The sequence below is a fragment of the Gavia stellata genome, chromosome 12 (assembly GCF_030936135.1).
Source record: "Gavia stellata isolate bGavSte3 chromosome 12, bGavSte3.hap2, whole genome shotgun sequence".
NCBI classification, from domain to species: domain Eukaryota; kingdom Metazoa; phylum Chordata; class Aves; order Gaviiformes; family Gaviidae; genus Gavia; species Gavia stellata.
In genome coordinates, this window is record NC_082605.1 from 16,565,090 (window position 1) to 16,585,899 (window position 20,810).

Sequence of the window (20,810 nt, forward strand, 5' to 3'; positions counted from 1 at the left end):
TTTATTGTAAATTGGGGGAAAACAGATGAGACTGTATTATGGAAGAGAACAATATGTGATCACGTAATTAGAAGACTGTCATAATACTAATGCTCAGCGGTGTCCAGGTGTGGTTTTATGAGCAGCCTGAACCATGCAGCTTTGAGGATGTAACTTTACCATCTTCTTAACATTGTTTTTGCAGTGTGTGTGTGTGTAAATTATGTAATAGCAATTCCTGGGAGATTCTACTCCTAAAATGTTCCTTCTAGCTCTATGAACACATAAGGAAGCTACTGTATGACAGATGACGATAATTTTTCATACAAGACAGTTCCCCTTGACTTGATGGATGCAGAGAGAGGAACCACGCTCTCTGGAAAAACACCAGGGAGCAGTGGGAAAATGTTTCAATGTGTATGGTAATCAAGGCAGAGTGTGGTTCTTGATTAGTCTGTGAAATTGCACTGCTGAGACGAGGGATCTGGATTAAGCACTTTTTTACCAAAGCCCTTTGCACTGCTATCCAAAAGTGTATTGTAAAAATTAATTTCCTTAAAATGCCGAGAGCAAAATTGATCCAAAATGATTTTGGCATATGCTGAACTCACTCTGATACTTTTCTTCATAAACTCCTATGAGGACTATATAGTGAAGTGTTTTATATAAGGTATACCTAATTTTAGGCTTTATTTTAAAGGGGAGTAAAATGTGAGTGTTTTGTGAGCTTTTGTCTGTGCTGGCTGCATTGAAGTTTAAGCAATTCTGCCTGAAACAAACTGTTTCTAATTTTTACATCAATGAATGGCTGTACCTCAGTCTACATTTGTTCAAAGCACGAGTTGTCAGAACCTGGAGGCACCACGAACTTTGTGAGATATTGCCAGCATCTCTCTGTGTGCTGTGAATACGCTGGGAATAGGAAGGCCAAAATAGGGGAAGAAAATTGCTTTCAAATTTTATGAAGCTAGAGTGAGTGCCAGACAATTTTTTCATTTTCTGTGAGCCATTTGGAGTGTGGTCTTATCTTATCCTCCAGCTGAAAAAAGTACCTCTACCTCTGAAGAGGCTGATCTTCATCTTGGCCTTTTCTCTATATGGTGATGTTCTATTAGATGTATAGGTACTTTGCCAGTATTATACATTACAGCCAATATATACAGTCAGAAGCCTGGGAATCAGGAAATACAAATAGGAACATGTCTGAGCCAGATAAAAGGATATCATCTCATCTGGCAATATACAAAATTTCAGAATATGGGAAAAATACTTGCATTTGTGAATACGGTAAGATTTGTCATGCAGCACGATCTTGGAAAAACCCAAACAGCCCCCAAAAAGTTATTGGTGCCAGCAGAGCATTTACCTTGCAGACAGACTTGCAGGAGGGAGCGGTGGTCAGACCTGCAGCGTGTCAGGAGGCATGGACAGTCTCAGTTAGACCTTACGTCTCCGTTTAACTATGTACTGTGTGGCTATTTCTTACCGCCTAGTAATGCTGTGAAAAGCCTGAATAGGTCAGGTAACGGGTGATGGGCAGCAGAGAAGCAGGAGTGAATGTCCAGCTTCAGGCAAGAAGCTGGTGGCAGAGAAGCCTGATGGGTCCATTCCTTTTTCATAGCCAGGAACAGGGGGTTTTGCTGGAGTCAGTGTGCACGAGTGAACGTACGCATTGGCCAACTGTCCTGCAGTAGTGTTGTCCCCACGGACGTGCCAGTGCTGGTTCAGATTGTGAAATCCATTGGGGAGGATCCCTGAAGGGCCCCAAGAGCATCAGGCACGTGTCTTTGATTTGTAACGTGTAGAGCACACATACAACAAATGTTACCAATACTGAATTTATTCTATGAAAAAGTACATACCTGCATGGTGTAATGTTGAGAAGGGAGTGTTGCGTGTTTTGCATGTAAACCAGATCCTTTGGAGCAAATCATGGCTGATACAGATGGACTAACACTACGGACTTCTTTGGGAATGAAGAGGTTGAACAACTGCTGGAGAAGCTGCAGTGTGTTAGGACGGCTGGCAGAGGCGGCAGCTCAGCTAATGGGGTAAATGGAACAAGAACCATACAGGAAATTAAGAGCAGTAGCGCCCATGGGCCTCTGTGAGTTGCCCTTATTCATGGCGTGTGCGTGTGGTGAAGTGAAGTTGTTCAGTAGCAGAGTGTATGAAGGAAGCTGTTTCTCGGTCCTGCTATATTTGTGTAACTCAGACATGTGCTGGGGTAATCAATGTTCTTACCTGCTTTCACTTTGGGTTTGCCTAATTATTAATATTTATTATTCATCCTAAAATGACATCAAAATATCTGGGTTTGTCTCATACTTTTTGCCGAGTACTAACGCTTTGGAAATAAAAGTCATGGAATTTCACTGAAATTGGAGACAAGTCTGACCCTAACTGATAGTCCTGAATATCAGAGGCTCATAAAAATGCATTGCTACAGAGACAGACTTTTATCTTACAAATTGCTTTAGGAGTAAAGGAATAACTCTAAACGTTGAAATCCTTTTCAAAAATTCTCTATGGTTTTTGAGATAAATATGTTTAGCACATTTAACAGAGCAGGAGATGAGCCTGCAATGAGCAAAGAAATGAAGAGATCCTGGCGGAAAGCACGAAGTTTACCATCTAAACAGACTGGCCATACTGTTTATCCTTGGGTTTGTTACTCAAATGCATTGCATTGACTCTGTTCCCTGGTTACTGTCCCAGTAGGGCAGTCATGCTATTAATCAAGATGCTAGTTAAACAATATTGTTCAGCAGAATTCCTTTATCTCAGGTTCATAACACTGGCTTTACATACGACGAGTATGCATTACCGCATTTGAAAGCTGTATGAATCAACACTAATGTGGCTTTGTTGTTGTTTTTAATTTTTACAGATGCAGATTTACTTCTACAATCCTGATGACTTTGACAGTTTTGGAACAGCAGTTCTAGAAAACAGGGTAGTAGGAGCCATGGCCGTGTTTTTTCAAGTAAGTTTAAACAAGGGCTATATCCATAAACCAAAGCATTCACCAAGTACTATTTAATTCATTGAATTGTTTCAAGCTTAATGGATGCATCTGTTTTCTTGTTCCCACCTGTCTAACTGAAAGATATTTCATATTGTCTATGTGTGATTTAAAATGTAAATAAGTATATTTAAAAACGTAATGAAAAGTTTTGCATGAATTGTTCTGATTTTATAGCTACTTTACAGATGCAGATTGGAGAACACATTTATCATGGAACTTCCTTCACTGCTGAAGCACATTGCTCTGGTCTCTGGAATACTAACAAACCAACATGGACTGGTTCTGTTTAGAGAAAACTTAAAATTCAAACATAGCTTGAGAGAAAATTAATCAATAAGTTTCGTCAATCTTATCTGTAGCAGCTTCTTCTAAATTGTCATAGTAACAAGTTCTTGAACAGACCAGGTTTCCGAATGGGTGAATTTATGCATCCCCTTTTTTAAAATGCATCCTCAAGAGCATGACTGCTCGGTTAGCTCGTTTGTTGGTTCGACACGCCCGAGAACTGCGGTGCGGGGTAGAGATTGCTGCTTGCGACGGCTGGCAGGTCAAGCCGCATGGCAGTGGTGTTCAGCAATGTGGGCTTTTTGTCATGTTGCATCAGAAATGGAGATTTTATTTTCTGACTCGAGAGTGAATTGAACGGTGGGAGTTGGAGCAACTCCATACCACCAGGCTGTCACAGGCAGAGAAGTGGCTAATGAAGATCTGAAATATCTCAAGGTGCTGCTTTTTCAAAAGAGAACAGAGGAGGGAGGGAAGAGCAAGGGAAAACGCTGGTCCTCTGTGAGGTTTCACACTAGTTTTTACTGTGGAAGAAAATGATCTTACTGTTATCTTTGTGAAGCCAGATAAAAAAGAATATGCAAGTACCCATATGTAAATACCTCCCTTTTTCTTATGATGTTAGAGTGACAAGCCTGACTCTCCTGCTCAAATTAAGTAAGGTTGTCTTTTTCCATGTCACTGATTTTGATCAAATGCTTTGATAAGGAGAAAAGGACAGATCCTTGTATTGCATAAATTGCTGTAACTCTGCTGACATCAGGCTAGTGGAAGTAGGCATGTTGAATTCTGAGCGCTTCTGTGGTGTTTCATGTTAGGTTAAAGTTGGTGGAGCTGCGATAATTTACAGTGGCATAGCAGGATGATTCCCCAGACTTCTTAATCTTGATGTGCTGTGGGAAGCATTGGGCAAGTTGAATTTGGCCTTACAAGACAGAAGTTTAGAAACAGAACAACCAAAGGCACTGTTACTTGATTTGTACCCCAGTGAAGAGCTGCACATTATGTGTGTGTGTCGTGTCAGAAGGAGCGTGCGTTATGCCGTCGTGTGCAATACGTGTTGTGGCATCGTCTGTCTGGAATTTAATTGCTAAATTACCCTGATGTGCTTCACATAAGCCCTGTGAAGCACTGCCCCATGTTGCATCATTTCCTAGTCTGTATGTGACATTTATTCCATAAACCCTGTTTTTGGAGGATCTTAAAATTGTAGTGGGACTGTGTTTTGTATTCCCCACCTGCAAAGCCAGGTGCTGCACTTACTGCAAGTCCCACTTTGCACGATTCCAAGGGAGCCATTAAACTCACTAAAAATAACCTAAAATAGTTTGTAATGCTGTTAAAAAAGCCACCTTTGATTGTAAGAGACCTCAGGCTCTTTAAGACCACAATCGAGTGTTGCAGTCCCCTCAGGGAAGCAGAAATCTATACTTTTCATCATTTCTAGCCCTGCAGGGCCCCAGGACATTAGGCTGTAACGTCGGGATGATGGTGCAGCTGGGCTCCTCCGCTCCAGGAGCCATGAAATCTGAAGCCATTACTGGTAAACAGTCTCTGATCTCTTCCAGAGAGCGGGAGTAAGGTAATTCTTTGGCAAAGTGACCTACGGACAACCTGTTTTGCGGCTGCAAGGAAATGGAAATGGTTTTCTTTTTGTGGTATTTTTTTCCTTGCCTTTGGGTTGAAATGATAGATCAGTGGCGTGCCGATAAACTTCGAGTGTATCAGGTCTTCCTTCTGGGTAGCTCTGCTCCAAGGTGGAAAGCTGCTGAGGAAGATTTGTAGAGCCCAGAGTCCCCATTCTGGAAGGGCATACGCTGAAGTCTGGCCTGTGTAAGCAAACTAAGGACTTCGGGCTGGCAACTGCTCTTTTGGCCATCATGAGGGTTTTCCAGAGTTTGTCCCATAGAGCTTGAGTCTTTGTACCTAGGGTTATTAGTTGCTGGTGATAATCCTTTGCAGATCCATACTGTGTTTGACCAAGGTGCTATTTTAGTACCCTCAGCTGTGTATTGTGTGCTGGAGCTGGTGACCCACAACTTGGAAAAACCTTTACAGGCAGTTTCGTTCAGAAACTTGGTGTTCCTTTAGCCTTGCTCCCCAGGGCACCACGTGGATAAGCTTCCCATGGCTAGTATTTCATGCAACTAGTTTAAAAGCTGTCTTTTAAAACTGATCCTTAGTAACTTTTGAATTAAATGTCCCTAAGACGTCCATGGCCACATTTTGATTGGCAGCTTTGACTATTCAAGTACTAATTTTATAGTTTGCTTTTTTCCAGAGCTGTAGTCCCATCTCTAACTCATTTGTCTAGAGCACAGCTTTAAAAAATTGTAGCAATAGAGGTCATACCGTTTTATACAAATAAATTAGAAAACTGAATTGTGCATGCTTTTCTACGTAAATATTTTAACACAGAAATTATTGGGTAGGTTTGTCATTAAGTCAAGACTTGGATTTTTGCTAATGCGTTAATGCTGTGTTGGAATGAATGTGTACTGCACTGATTGGGTTTGTAGTCTGGCAGGTGTTTTTTGTTTGACTGATGTTCGCAAATGTTCCTTTGAAAATCAGGTTCTCCAGTGAGTGAACATTATACTGAACTATATAATTATTGGTGAAACATTAAATAATTAAGAACCCTCCTTCCTCCTTTTTAAATAATTTAACTTGGACTATATAATAATTTTCCTTATTGAATTCACTGTTTCAGGGGCAATTTCCAGGTAAAGTATGTTGGTTCTAAACCTGGATAATTGAAACACTTGGAACTTTGTTGTAATTGCTAATTAAATCTATGCTTTTCTCAGTGCTTTCATTGTAAACTCTGTTGATAAATTCTATTTCTGTTTGCGTGCTGCAGGTCAGTTGACCTGACAAATAAAAAAAAATTACTAGTTAAAACCAGGAAACAATTCTTGCGTATACAAACCGTTATAATTGCTCATGTCTGTATTTCATTGTGGATAGACACTCAGAAGGTCTCACTTAAAATACCCCTGTGGGGACTCTATAGCAGGTATTCTCAATTTGCAAATGAGATGAGCTGGCCTGAAATCTCTAGCTCTGGGCGCTGAAAGCTGATTTTTGCATTGGAGTACAAGTTGTAAAGTGAACAGGTATGTTGAGGAAAAGGGTCCCATGATACCTCATCCCTTTTCTGAGTGTAGCATCACTTCAAGCATCGCGCTGGGAACTATTGTAGGTGCAGGGGAGTGCTGTTCAAAATCCCTGCAGGGTTTTGTCCTGGAGCTGTGTATTTGGGGCAGAATGATGCGGCTCACTTTGCAAAAACCAAACAGCAAACAAACAAAACCTTGCACCATGCCGTGGTGTTCCCTTCAAGATCCTCCTCTCTGAGGTCACAGTGAGTCTAATAGAAGAGCAATGTGACCCAGGAAACTCTGAGCTTTTTAGTTCAAATTATTTTAAAAGCTATTCAGCTGGAACAAGCTGAAGAGGGGAGGAGGGAACTCCAGCCTGATGGTGTCAGGTGTAATGGTTATAATGGTTAAATGCCCATAACCGTGCTTCACTGAGGGTGGGGGAATCAGTGGGAAAAATGGCTTTTTTCTTAAAGTGGGAATGTCTGTGGAAAAAAGTCAGTATGTTTCAAGAGGGAGAGGGGATCAAAGTATTAAACAGCGATGTGAGTCAAAAAGCTCTTGCTTTTTTGTTGTTAAAGAGAACTCATTTGTTATTTTAGCAAAAATCCGAGTCTTCTGGAGACAACTGAGGTAATGCCAATGATTTGTCTTTGCATCCTGACCAGTTCTTCAGAGGAAAACAGTATGACCATTCCTGTCAGTATTGGGGTTACTTGGTGTTTCTCAGAGTGAAACTGGTGCTAGCGGAAGATGTTTAACTTCACATATCTGTTACCTCCCGCCAACAGTATCCTTTTGGTCTGCAGTAAAGGGTCCTGTATTTGCAGAAACGGTTACGCCGCAGCGACGGGACCCGTCCGCAGGGCCTCGCTGGTTTGTGGACCTCTTAAAAGTTGCCTGTGGCTGCGTGTTGAGACCCACCAATCTGCTGAAACGTGTAGCAGGACCCAGTTCAGCAGGGCACTTCAGTCTCGATTTAAATGATCCTAATTTGAATAGTTGGTGCACGTGCTTAATTTCAGCCTGCATAAGGTTCAGCTTGTACTTAATGATATTCTGGCTCCGGGCCTTGGTTAATTGTTGGGCTGAGCCAGTTTTGAAGCAAGCCAGGAGTGGAAGGGAAGGCCCAGTTATCTCACTGGTTCCCGAGTCATCCGTTCATATATATACATGTAATACATATTTACAAATCACGTTTAAAATGAGTAGTTACTTGGATTAAATGCATTCAGACATATTGCATGGATCTGTTTTAACCATCTAACAATATAATTCATTGCACACTTCACTACTTGCTTTATTAAAGCCAAACTTAAATGTGTTCAAAACAAACATATTGCTTTTGCATTTGAAATATTCATCTTTTGGGCCTGCAGTAGATTCATTACAGCAGAGAATACTTCATTCCTTGATTACTGCTGTGAAAAGACACAATACTGATTCCCCAAGCACTCATCAAATATTCGATAGCTCAGAAATTCAGGAGGAGGTGATGGAATTCTTGTTCCTACAGGGAAGGCATATAAATCTATTTTATTATTTCCAAAGAAAACCATCAGTGATTAGTTACTGTATCTCAGGTACTCAAACAAATCATCTCTAAAGAAGTTAAAGTAAAAATGAATTTTAAAATAACTTTAAGCAATGCTTTCATCATTAAAATTATCTTCATAATGATGAGTGATGTTGATATCTCGATCACTCAAGAGCTTTAGCAGTGCGGGGCTAGATTTTTAAAGGTAATTAGGTACTTGGCAGCAAATATGCAACTGACGGTATTTTCAGAAGTATGTGAGATAAAAATCAAGGGTTCTACAGCTCTTTTTCTGGGATGCCATTCTTAATTCTCTTTTCCAATAGTAACATTTTTTTAAGGTTGTTGGAAAAAATTACTGTGTAGCACTTTAAACTTTTAGTTTTATGTGTGTGTTATTTGCATGTAAATGTCTTTATATTTACTAACTCATGTATGCAGAGATTTGTTCTTCAGTAAAACAAACAGTAATTGAGGTCTTGCTTTTTGTAGGATTTTTTGGTAGTGGTTCTTGGTGTGCTTCGTGAAGACGATCAATAACTCACTTTTCACAGGGACCTAAATGAGCTAAACACAGAACAAATCAGTGGCACACCATCAGAGCCATTGAATATTTGGCACCAGTAGGCTTTTTTTAATGTATATTGCTCAAATAACAGAATTCAGATTTTAAGTTCCCTAGAAGCCTTTTTCCCCCTTCTTCCCTTTCATTAACTGTTTTCATGTTTTCCGTCATAACCAAATAAATTCTGTGAATAAGTGCTTTAAATGCAGTAGCTATTGAGAAAACCATATGTGGTAAGAGGCCAGGTTCCCATGTCCCTGTCTTGATTCCTGGCAATTCCCTAATTCCACCCCTCCATCACTACCATGCGTTTTGAAAGTCTGAGCAAAACTAGCTTGATTTTGAAAATAAGAATGGAGAGGGAGGTGTGCACTTTTCCTGAAACATTATATCCACCTACATGAAGCATAAACAGTGCTTCAGTGTTTAGGCAATATCTTAAAGGTGATTTGCAGTAGTTCAAATAACATGTAGCATCATTAATATGCAGGGCATCATCCAGAGTCATTGAGAGGCTTTTCATTTATTTTAATAGACTTCAGATACATGTAAAGACCTTAAAATTAAATTACAGTATTAATTCTTTTAATGGTTACATTAGAACCCATGGTGTTTTATTAATAGTAGCTTATGAATAATAAAACTATTATTATTGATTAGCAGTATTATTTAGTAATTAGTACAGGTATTTTTTTATTATCTTCATAACATGAAAATGTGTGCAGGCTAAAGCTACTTATTCAATGCCTTTGGAGAGTATGATTTATATTTGTCAAAGTGTATGTGTACGTACTAGTAACTCTCCATGCAATAGAAGACAAGCAAAACCATTTGAAATGTGTTCTTACTCACTGAAGTCCAGTTTCAGAGCTTTTTTTAATTGTCACAGCTATTTAAAACTATTAGTTGTTACTAATAAAAGCAGTACTAGTGCCTTTAAATAGTTGACGAATAACAGAGAGATACAAAGTAGCTACTCTGACATAAAGGACAAGCAAATCAGAGTAGTTAGATACGGTCAATACAGTACTGAGTACGTTTTTCTCAAAAACAACTTGTACAATACATGTAATGATGTACAGTAATATGAAGCATCTCTGGAGCAGAAAAGGATTCTCCTGATTTTCCAGTAAATAAATGGAGATAAAATTACCAAAAGACAAACACGACTTTGAGTCATGGAGAATTTAAATATAAAATTATGAGAGCTTCTTAAAGTCTGTTAGATTTGGATTGAGTTCAGTATGTGAGTAGCACTGAACAGCCTCCAAAGGTGGTCTCTTTAGCCAAAAGATGCAAGTTTGGGTGCCTAACAATAAGTATTCATGCTGATCAAAAAACTTGCAATGAAACACTTTTGACTAGAAGTTGGGTTTGGGTAGAAGACAAAGATTCATGCAAAGTGTCTGTTTCTAAAAAATATGTTCTACCTTTCCATTAAAGAAAATAAAAAGAATTTTTTTTTAAGTAAGCTCAAAATTCAGATTTTTATTTCAACTTCTGTTGAAAGTTTCTTTGGGAAATATGAATATTTTTGAATATTTTATGTAAAAAAAGAAAGAAAGGAGAGAACAGATGGGGAATGGCTCTGTAAGTAAAAATATATATATATATCTAGTTTCAATTTTGATGATTATTGAGTTTCAAGTGCTTAACGATGAGGCTTAACTTTATTCTGATCCATACCTTTCTCCAGATTTGTCATGTTTCAGATGTTTAATAGTAAAATTGTGTTTTACAGCAGAGATTTTTTTTAAAATAAAGGTTTCTGTCATAAGGTCCTTCATCCTTTATTTGAGTACATAAACGGGTAGGCTGACTCTTGAGAATACTGAGCAAACAATTCCTGATGAAGTCTTGAGTTTACTAGAGAAGCTTCCAAAGGTTTTTAGCTGTGGAGTGAGATGCTGTTGTGAGATGGGCAGAGCTGCATCCCTTTCTTGAAGATCATTGCTTGAAGCAGGGCAGAGAAGCAGGTAAGGAAGCGGCAGACTGCTGGGGTGAGCCCTGGGACTTCACCGAGCAAAAGCCACGAGCGCTTTGGGGAGCACAGGGCTCGGGGCTGTGAGCCCAGTGCTGCTAGGCTCAGGGAACAAGGACTTTGTTAGTGAGCTGAATTGCATGGAAGAAATGCTGGCCCTTTTACCTGTGGCTTTTCTTTTTTTTAATTGGGGTGGGGGGCAGCATTGAGTAATCTTAATACTCCAAATTTTCTGTCCGTTGACAACAGCACTGATACACACCTTTGCTGCTGGTGTCGCTGTGCAGAGCCTGGGCTCCTGGTAATCCCTCATTTCCAATCCCATACAAACACGAGCAAAGTTTCTCTTGATTTCCAAGGTACCATGGGTTCAAGCTTTCTCATTCCCATGGCTGTACCTTTGCCATGGCTTATCCATGAGAAGGAGCCCCCGTGGCTAAATCTAGGACTGCTAAGAGCAGAGGTGTTCACACAGCAGCCCGAACATCCCGAGCGAGTGTGCTTGGAGGAATGAGGTACAAATGCGTGAGCGAAAGGGGGGCTGCGTTTGGAGGCAGACAGACTGACAGGGCGGCTGAAACAGATCGTTCTTGGAAGCAAACACATCGTTCCGCTTCTGCTTGCCTGTGTTCTGCCAAGAGGCATTTGCAGTCTCTAGATCATGATGGCTGCAGCCTGCTGTGTTGAAACTTTTCTATCCACAGGCTGACTGTGCAGTGTAGAAAGATAATCTACCGTATGTGCACTTATCTTCTTCAGTGCCCAAGCAATCACCTTCTTTCCCTTCTTCTCTTCAGCTCTGTGAACTCGTTCGTGGTATTTTCCAATAAGGCAGAAGAGCAGGAAGCCAGATTTTATGTCAGATGACCTCCAAAATGCAATACTTTCAATTAAAGCCTTTTTGTTAGGTTGAGTTTTAAAGGACATGGGCTGTACAGAAAGCAGTGTCATGCAGTTCTTTTTACAGTGCAGAGTGAAATACCAGAATGCACAGAGAGTCTTTGACTTCTAGTTTGTTTTTAATCTCAGATATATCTAGAGAAATGCAACTTCCAAAGTGTCTGAAAAAACTCTAATTGAAGGTAAAAATTAGATGCGCTCTTTTTTTTCCCCCCCAAATGCACTGTAAATGCTTTCTTAACTGCAAGTCTGAGATCATAACTCAGCACTTGTGCTGTCACTTCTCTGGTTTGGATGCAGTAGCAAGGAGGGTCACTAACAATGGTGATGGGTCATCAAGTGACTTTTACTTTTTGTGATAAATCGTGGTCCATTGCTCCAATTTATTTAATGGAAACATCACAATTATTGATGCTAGCAAGGAACTGTAAACTTTCTTGCTGTTAAGAGGACTTGGACTCCGAAGCTGTGCAATGCTACAAATTTGAAAAATACTCTCTGTATATTTTATGGGGTCTCTCCTCAATATCTTGAGGTATCTGTCATAACCATTAATGGGAGCAGATTGTGTGCATTGCATGGGGAATAGATCTCTGTGCTCTTCTGGTTTAATGTTCATTTGAATGTCAGGATCACTATCTTTCAGTTTACAGCATTGTAAATGTTTTTGACTTGCAGCTTTTTTGCTTTCCCAGTGCTTCTTAATTGATTAATGTATTACAATTAATCCCAAGTGGGATGCCATTATTAACTTGCTTCATTAAATTACGTGCCAATTTGTTAGCCTTAATTCTCATAATTGTCCCCTTACTTTTTATTGTTTTTATTTGGATAACGTGCCCTAAGAACTTGATCAGCATGCATTTGTGTATTCTTTTGCCTCCTTTTCCTTCCTCTCACCCTTGATGTTCAAAAGTGGAGTCAGTTTTGGAATATTTAAAGTGTCTAATGTCAGCTTCTTAAATACAATAATTTACTTCTCTGTCATTTAAAAATATCCTGTCTTTAAAAAAATTAATAAGCAGTTTTGTAGCCATGCCGTAAAAATCTTTAAATTGATAGAAAAATATCTTGTGGAGTTTTCATTACCAGACTCCTGAAAATGACACTTAGATGTCTAATATGTAAAAATTACAGTCGTCAGTCTATAATCTCACCCCCTCTGTGGTTCAGCAAGATTGATACTCAGGAAGTCTGCTGATTATAACCATTAGACTAAGAAACAAATTAGTTCCTGAACTACAGTAATGCTTTTTGCATTTTACTCTGGTCTGCTTTGTTGATGCATCACTTCGCTTCGTGATGTTTGATAAAATGCCAGACCTAGAGCTGGGTGCCGTGAGAGCTGCGTCAAAGTGGAGGAACCCCCAGCCTTCACACAGGCTCTCGTCACTCTTCTGTTGTCTGATTTAGGGGAGGGACAGCAGCCCCTTGTAGAGTCTCTCTTTGTGTCTTTGAGCACTGAGAAGCCGTTGAGCGTGGCTTGTTTTCTTTGCTGCGAGTACCTTTTATCCTCTCTGTGATAGCACCAATTGCTTCATCCCCATCCTTCTTACGTGTTCCAAATCTGGTGCATTTCGACTTGACCTTTTTTGATTAAGAAAAAGAGAAAGAGAAGCTGGAAATAAAGCATCTATTTTTTGCTATCCAAGTCTTTGGAGAATTTTGCTAGAATTGGTCTTAGTTATGGAGTCAAAGGAGACATAAAGCTGTACGTTCACCTCCTTTCCTTCGTCCTCTCTCCCAAACACAGCAACTGCCTCTGATAACTCCCTGTTTTCTCCCTGTTGTTAAACATCCAGCCTGGATTCCAGGAAGATCATTTTTTATGCCTGTCTGCCTACCTCTTTTTTTAAATTTAATTTGATTTCTTTTTCTGCAAAAACCATCCTCTGTAGCCATCCAGGACTTGTACCCCATTTGGCTCTCAGAAGACTAATCAAGTATATTATATGTGGTTTACATTCATGGGGCGTAGATGGAGAAATCTAACATTTCAATCAGGAAACTCCAGCTCTCCAATCCACATGTTGCCCAGTTCTGCAGAATTCACCCCTTAGAAAAATTACACTTGTTTTCATCCTCATGTCTTCCATGAAACTGTGAAGTCTTCATGTGTCTCTGGTTGCCAGTTAGTGTTATGGCACGTTTTAAGTGAAGGTGAGCACAGGATCTATTTGTAAATGATTGCCTAGTTTCGCTTTGTACCGTAAAAGAGAGATTGGTTGTAAAGTCTGAATATATAAAATAGATAGGTAAAATTGGGGCTTCCTTTGCCTTTAGATCTTCTGGCTCAGATGAAAAAGTTATTCTTATTAAATTTAAGCTGTTCTGCCTGAAGAATTATTACTGTAGTTCTCAGATATAACAGTGCCAAGTTTCTCCCAGTATTGGCAATAATAAACAATGCAAGCTTCAGACAGAATTTCCTGGGTAGCATACCAAATGTTCTAGAAAACCTTCTCGGACAGCAGCTAATACATTTTTAATACAAATAAAACATAATTCTTTAGTCTCGTTTCAGTTTGATCCCTAAGGTAGAAAAAGTATACCAACTATACATAATTTATGTATTTGTTTGAAGTGTTTACCCAGATACTCCATTCACAAAGTCTCTTTTTCTTAATGGGTTGGTGTGAGATGTAAGAATCACTTAGGGCTCGCATTGTACAAATAAATGGAACATGTCAATTTTGTATAATCAGTGAGGTGGTTACGTGGTCATCCTCATTCTGCCTTAATCTGCACTGCCCACCCCATCCATCCTTAGCCAAGTCACAGAACAGGTCTGGCTGAAATGTCAGTATGTTTTTTCCCAGACTGTATGTGATGTGAAAGCATGGAAGCGTGCAAGGGAGGGAAGAGGAGTGGTTGGGAGCAGAGCGTGCTGCCCACCCCTGTCGGGGACAGCACGGGCTGGTGGCAGGCTGGTGTGTCCGTGTGAGCACCACCTCAGTTATTACCAATGATATGTGTGGTTCCTGTATAATTCCTATACATTACACATGATGCAGAGTGAGCATGCAGGAAAATATCCCTCAGTAATTTAATTATGATCTATCCTGAATTACTGTAAATCCAGTGTTACAGCTTACTGCCGGAGGGTCAAGTTGTTGCTGGGTTTTGTCATCTGTAGCTTCTGTGCTGCAGGACAACTGTGGGAGAGAAGATTATCGAGGGTTTTCTGAGCCGGTGGTTTTCTTTCCAGGGGTCAAAGGCAATGAAAGTAAATCAGAGTCTAGTCTGGTCCCTTTCTTTATGTCTTTGTATAGATGTAGACATTTTGTATGTATGGCTGATGGCTTAACTGATAATGCTGATGGCATATCACCCCCCAAAATAATTCTGCAGCCGCGATGGCGGCTTGCCCAGAGCAATCCTTGTATCTGATGTTCTACCGTCCGTGAATCTAAATCAGAAATCTTTGAGTTCATAGGGTGCAGACGAGGGTGTGTAAACCTGGGAACCCTTTTACAGTATAATTTTAGTAGCTTTCAGGTGTATCTTCTACATCTGAGATTCCCTGAAAAGCACACTAATCCGGCTGAGGTGATGAGTCTGAAATGAGCTAAATGGTCCCGGTTTGAGTAATATTAACACGCCCCCCCCCCCCCGCCCCGCCCCCCTGAACTCAACACTGGTGTGCTTGTATCAGAGTCCCCAGAACAAAACCAGCAAAGAAGCTGGGATGTGCTTTTATGCACATTAAGCTTTACTGGAGATAGCTGAGAGTCAAGAATGCCAATCGCCATCTTATTCTATGCCAAAGATTGAAATATATGTTAAATAAAGACTGCTTAAATCTGTTCACAGCACCCCTAAACAGTGGTTTTTCAGAGGCATGCAAGATGGAGCAGGGCTTTTCCTATGAGCTTCCAGTGTTTGCAACTGTTTCGTAGCTCTGGGAGCACTGAGAAGCCAAAGGAAAGATGCCTGGCTGATACCATCAGAAAAGTATTTAGCTGCTAATCGTAACCGTACCATTTCTGCGCATCAAAAATGCATTGTAATGGAGTCATTATCAAGAGTAAAGAGACTTTCTGAAAGACGGTATTGGGTTTGCAACATCTGTACTGTATCAAATGAAGCCTAACTGGAGAATTGGCAAGCCGTTCCTTAAAAAAAGGGAAAAAAAAGTAAAGTAAAATGATGTACCACATTAGAAAGTAGCTTGGTTATTAGAAAGCTCAGTCTTGCTCCTGATAAAATGGATTTTTTCCAGCGTAAAATTCATCTTTTACTTGCTGCAAGAATATTGCTAAAACAGATTAACTTTGGATCTCAGTGTATTTTATAGTGTGTCTCATGTTATTTTAAGGTTGTAAATATATTAGCTGATCTGTAAGCTTCGCTTAAGTTACTGCTTTCTGGGTTTCTGAAGAAATAGGATCATGTTATGCAGGAATCAGGATGATTGAATTAAATCACCCCTTTTGATATTTATTTTCCCTCAGGATCATGCTACCAGATCAATATTTAAAAACAACTATATGGGTAAGCGTTGATTGGAAAGCAAAGCTAATTTTTTGTGTGTATTTTATCTGTGGTTTGTATGGTATTATGCACATGCCTGTGTATTAGAAGCAGTCAACATAAAATTATTTTCTCCCTCGTTCCTCCCCCCTGCCTACCTTGCTACCTGGCAAACCCTCTTTATCATATCTAGATCCTATAAAAACATCCAACATAATTTGAAATACTCTTGTGTGATACACAATTAGACTACATCAATCACTTTTCAAAGATTTTCTGCATTTTGTATTCTGAACTGCAAAAAACACATGCTTTTATATCCTGCTGCGTTTCGTGGAAGACATGAGCAGACAGATAGTTCCCCATCTTGGATGAGCCAGTCTTGTTAAGTACTCTCCCAAAGTGCGTACCAGTCAAATTAAACTTCAAGTTAACATTTTGGAATGCTCTCCTCTTGCCAACTCGTTACCAGTGATATGGCTAAGCAAACTGTTGCCTTCTGCTAGACCCGGTATCTACAGAGATTGATTATATTTCAGCTCATAAGCTTACCTTCTCTAATAGCACGCGGCCCACCCCACCTTATGGCTAGACTTGTCTCTTCTCATAACTTGGGCAGAGCATTAAAGGCCAGAAGTAAAGCTGGCTTTTAAACCTGTCTAGGTAGAGCTGTTTGGCGGTCCCTGTGTTGCGGAGGGAAACATCCATCATTTTTGAGTCTGCACTTGCTCGTTATCTAGACGTGCTCTGCACTACCCCTCAGGTCGATAGCGGTACCTCTCTGTGGACAGATGGTGCTGGGAGAGGGGGGTGATGCCCGGGCAGGTGGCACCACCTCGGTGTGCTGCAGGGCCATATGGGCACTCGGGTTTTAGAGAAACTTGGTCTGTGCATGCAGTACAGCTGGCTGCTACCACACCTGTCTAATAGAGTTGCTGAAAGGCTATATAAATTCATGCTGAGCTATGGAGATTATCTGTCAGCTGTTCTTGTGTCAGAAGCAATTTTTTTTAATGCTGCATTTATGTCGTAAGTGCCCAGCCTATGCCTGCCTTTTAGGAAATACCCTCTTTCTTCCTTTGTTACTGCTTGCATTGCATCCGAGGCACGTAACTGGTGGTTTACCCCTAAAAATAGAAGTTTAATTATGCCTTCCTGATCATGCCATATATTAAAATGTTTGCTGCCCCCCTTAAATCTGAGTGTAGACAGAGCTGCAAATGCAGGTATGTTCTACCAGTGTGCTGGGGTTACAGGCCAGTCTGCAGAGAACATGGGATGCTACAGCATCAAGCTTTCAAGCACTGGTGCTTGCTGCCGTTAGCTCTGGAAACCCTCTCATCCTCACAGCAGCCATCAGTGTGGTGCTCCTCATATGCATGTTACGGCTGGGCTGGAATTCAAAGTGTGTTGGGTCTCGGGCATTTTGGGGAGAATTGCCTGTGCAACCTGGCAGTGAACACGTCCCTCTGTGCCAGCCCTCCGAGGATTGCCCTTACAGAGCATTGGCTTTTTAGCTCGCTCCATACCAGCTCAAGCATTTGGCAGGGGAAAGCCTAACGTAGGTTGCGGTGTCAGTCGCAGGTTGTCATATGAGGGTGGTGCCATCAAAGGACCATGCAGCCTGCCAGGTTTTGAGAAGAGAGGTAAGAAATTTTTCTAGAGGTGGATACCAAAGCTGGGGTCATGGCGAAGCATGTGCCAGGAGCCCAGGTGGTCCAGCTGGCTGGCCACAGCTTTGGTGATAGCATCATAACCAGCGTACATGATCTGTGGATGCCCAGGACTTAAAGTGCTGGGGTGTGAACAGAAGAGGTTAAAAAGAAGGAAATAAACACCTCAAATTAATAGGCAGGTTCTCTGGCAAGCAGATTCAGAGAGTGTGGGAGAGGAGAGGAGATGGAAGACTCTTCCTGAGAGCATTCCTGTGTGCACCCACCTGCAGGAAGCATCTTCACTGCTCTGGGTCAGACTAGACTTGTTCAAAGAGCACCTTTTGTTCTAACCATGTTTTAAGTTTTGTTTTAAATCATGTTCAGTTGCATTTTATTTCTTCTCTCATACCTTTCCCTGAGATTTTGAGATTCTGGCAATCTCGCAGTTATATCCTGTGTAGGAGGAGGGTTTCCTGACCAGACACAGAGCTTGAAAACCCCCTCCATAGATGGGTCATGCTCCACAGGAGCGCCGGAAAGCTGTAAGAAGCCTGTGGACCGGAGGCATGAAGGCTAGAGCATCCTGAGGAGTTCTGTGGCTTTGAGACTATCACCTACTCGCAGTGATTGAATAGCATTCACTTTGCCACCGCTGAAATGTAGAACATCTTGAAACAAGCGTACATGTCATGTTAGTTTTTGTATTTCTTTGTATTTCAAGAGGAAGAGACTGCTGCCACGAACTGAATGTTTCCCAGGCTTTTAATGCACTTGTATTCTAAGTGCTTTTTTTCTGCACAATAATTTCTCCATTTCCTTTAAACACAAGCCATGATACTTGTTGAAATGTTTTTGTAAGGAACTGAGTGAGCTGTTGGGTCATTCTAACCAAGTGAAAAATAAACAGCTTGACATATGAGCCTCACTGTTGTGTGTAGTGTTACACCAGGTGAAATAGGGGGGGTTTGAGCTGTACTTTTGTTGCTGCAAGAACTTGAGTAGCTTAGAAGCAGCTGAGAAGAAAACTGCAGGCCACATCCTGCCACTCTTAACTCAGTGCCTTGAAGGAGATTGAGATGAGGACCACCTCATCTCACCTGCTTCTTGGAGCTCTACTGCTGTGACTGCCCTGCTGTTGGTACCCACCCTGGCTCAAGGACGCGGCTCTTGGTGCACCTGCACTTCATGCCCACCAGCTATGGAGTCCTTGGCACGCTGTCCACTGGCATTCAAGTTTCCCCTGGACGAGCCCACTCGTCACCCGCAGTAGCCAAGGCTACTTCTTTTTCCTGTTTCCATGAAGGACGTCTGAGTGGGGGTGGAAGGGCACAGGGGCTTCCTTGGTAGTGCTGGAGGCAGGGGGTGGAGAGGAGGAGGTGGCAGAGTCGTGCAACAGTGCACAAGGGGGTATGTGGAACGGTTTGTGAAGAGAGGGTGCTGTAGCGTTGGAGGAGACAGAAACAGCTCACTGGGTGGGAAGAGAGAGCGAGGAGGATGTGGCAGGTGGGCGATGGAAGAGGGAGGCAACTCAGCAATGAGAGCGGAGGCAGAAGTGAGGAAACTGAGGATTAGCTGGTGCTTTTTGCTTTAGGTACCACAAGCACTGAACTGTGCAAGTTCATAGAATTTTGCAAAGCTGCACACATCTGCAAGAACCTAAATGACACTGAAAATTGACAGAAGGTAAGTAAAAATGGAAGAACTTGCTTGAAAGAGGATTGCAAATACAAAAATGTATCATAGTTGACAGACTTGTCTTCTTGTGCCAGAAAGCTGTTAATGAACATCACTGGTCTAACACTGGGTTCTTGTACCGCAAAGATGCGCGGAAGCCTGAGAGCCCTCCCATCCCATGGCTGCTACATTAGACATAGGAATTTGCTGTAGCAAAAAATCCTGCAGGAGTTTCAGCAGATCAGTTCACACCAACCTCCTTAAAAATGAGGTAAAAGGAATGAAAAGCAAACTACACTGGGGTTTGAGGTTTCAAAGCAGGAGATAAAAAAAATCTGCCCTACAACAATTTGTTTTCACTGGATTTCTGATTTAATTGTGAACTGAGGTGTGGTTGTCATTGGGGAAGTGGCTGTGTAACTTAATTGACATTTCTGCATCCTTTGTGTTTGTGACTCATAGATGCCGGCTTGAGTCATCCCGTACTGTCGGGCTGGAGGGAGCCGCTGCTGTTGTGGGGAAGTGAGCCGAGGGCAATCCTGGGAGAGAAAAAAAATAAGGACTTTTCATGTAGAATAAATGAAAGATGTTGGGAAGCTGAGACGGCTCCTTTTCTTCATTTTAAAGGGGTGATTGTTGTGACCTCTGTCACCAAAATCCTTTGTGTTGGCTGGAAGAGAGGAATAAGGCCGGAAATCTCTGCTGCATCCTAGGCGAGCTTAGCTGGAGCAATTGTATTACAAAACCCTGCAAAATGCTGGGGTTCCAGATGCCCATCTGAGCTGTTCCCTTCCACCCTTTGCATTTTGCCCAGCACATTTTATTTTCCTGTTTAGCCACCCGATTTAATTGGTTTATTTTCAAAAAAAAAAAAGCTGAAGATACTTTTTTCTCAGTGGCACATGTTTGTACCAAATTGAAGCCAGGAGCAGAAAAAAATGAAAGGTAACTTCCATTCTTGGTTTCACAGTTTTGAGTTTAGCCTCTCCAAATGTGTGAAGCTATATACCAAAGAGTGGGTGCTGTGGGATGATCTGGCTGTAGTGCTTGTTGTATTTTTTTTCATTACACCATTTCATTTTCCTCCCTACTTAGGTCAAAATGGTTATTTTTACCTAAAGACTCCCTTAAATTGGTCAGATTGTGGAAACTCTAAAAGAGACCCAACTCATTTTTTTTTCTTTTTTTTTGAAAACTCAGATGGTGAGAACAGTTTATAACTGATGGCAGTTTTTATAAAACAGCCTCCATCCTGATAAAATGTTACCCCCTGGTGTGTCATTTTTCCAGCTGAACTACTGGTAGGATTGAGAGATCTTGCACACTGCTGCTTAAATAAGTAGACTACATGCTCTATGAAGAAATCATATTATTTTCTCAAAGGAGAACAAGTAGGCTCAGTGCACCAAAATTGCTTTAAATAAACTTGCAGCTACTCTGGCCTTTTTTTGCGCAGCTGCAGATGGTACAGTCTATCAATCAAGCTTTCCCAGCTTCGAGAATCTGCCACTGAAGCTGTCTCTCCTCTGTGTTGCAATTACATTTTTGTCTTTTACAGAGCTTTGTATCTTAGATATTCTATTGCTACTAATCAGATCGTGCTTTTGGGCTGCAGATATCTTATGGTTT

The 20,810-nt window shown here is 41.1% G+C and overlaps 1 protein-coding gene across 1 annotated transcript in view; it reads left to right on the plus strand.

Moving 5' to 3' along the window:
- PTPRG (protein tyrosine phosphatase receptor type G) overlaps positions 1 to 20,810 on the plus strand; it is a 416,959-nt gene that overhangs the window by 270,564 nt on the left and 125,585 nt on the right. The window contains exon 5 of the mRNA XM_059823043.1: positions 2,870 to 2,965. Within this exon, the coding sequence (XP_059679026.1) occupies positions 2,870 to 2,965 (96 nt within the window). The remainder of the gene's footprint in view (positions 1 to 2,869; positions 2,966 to 20,810) is intronic.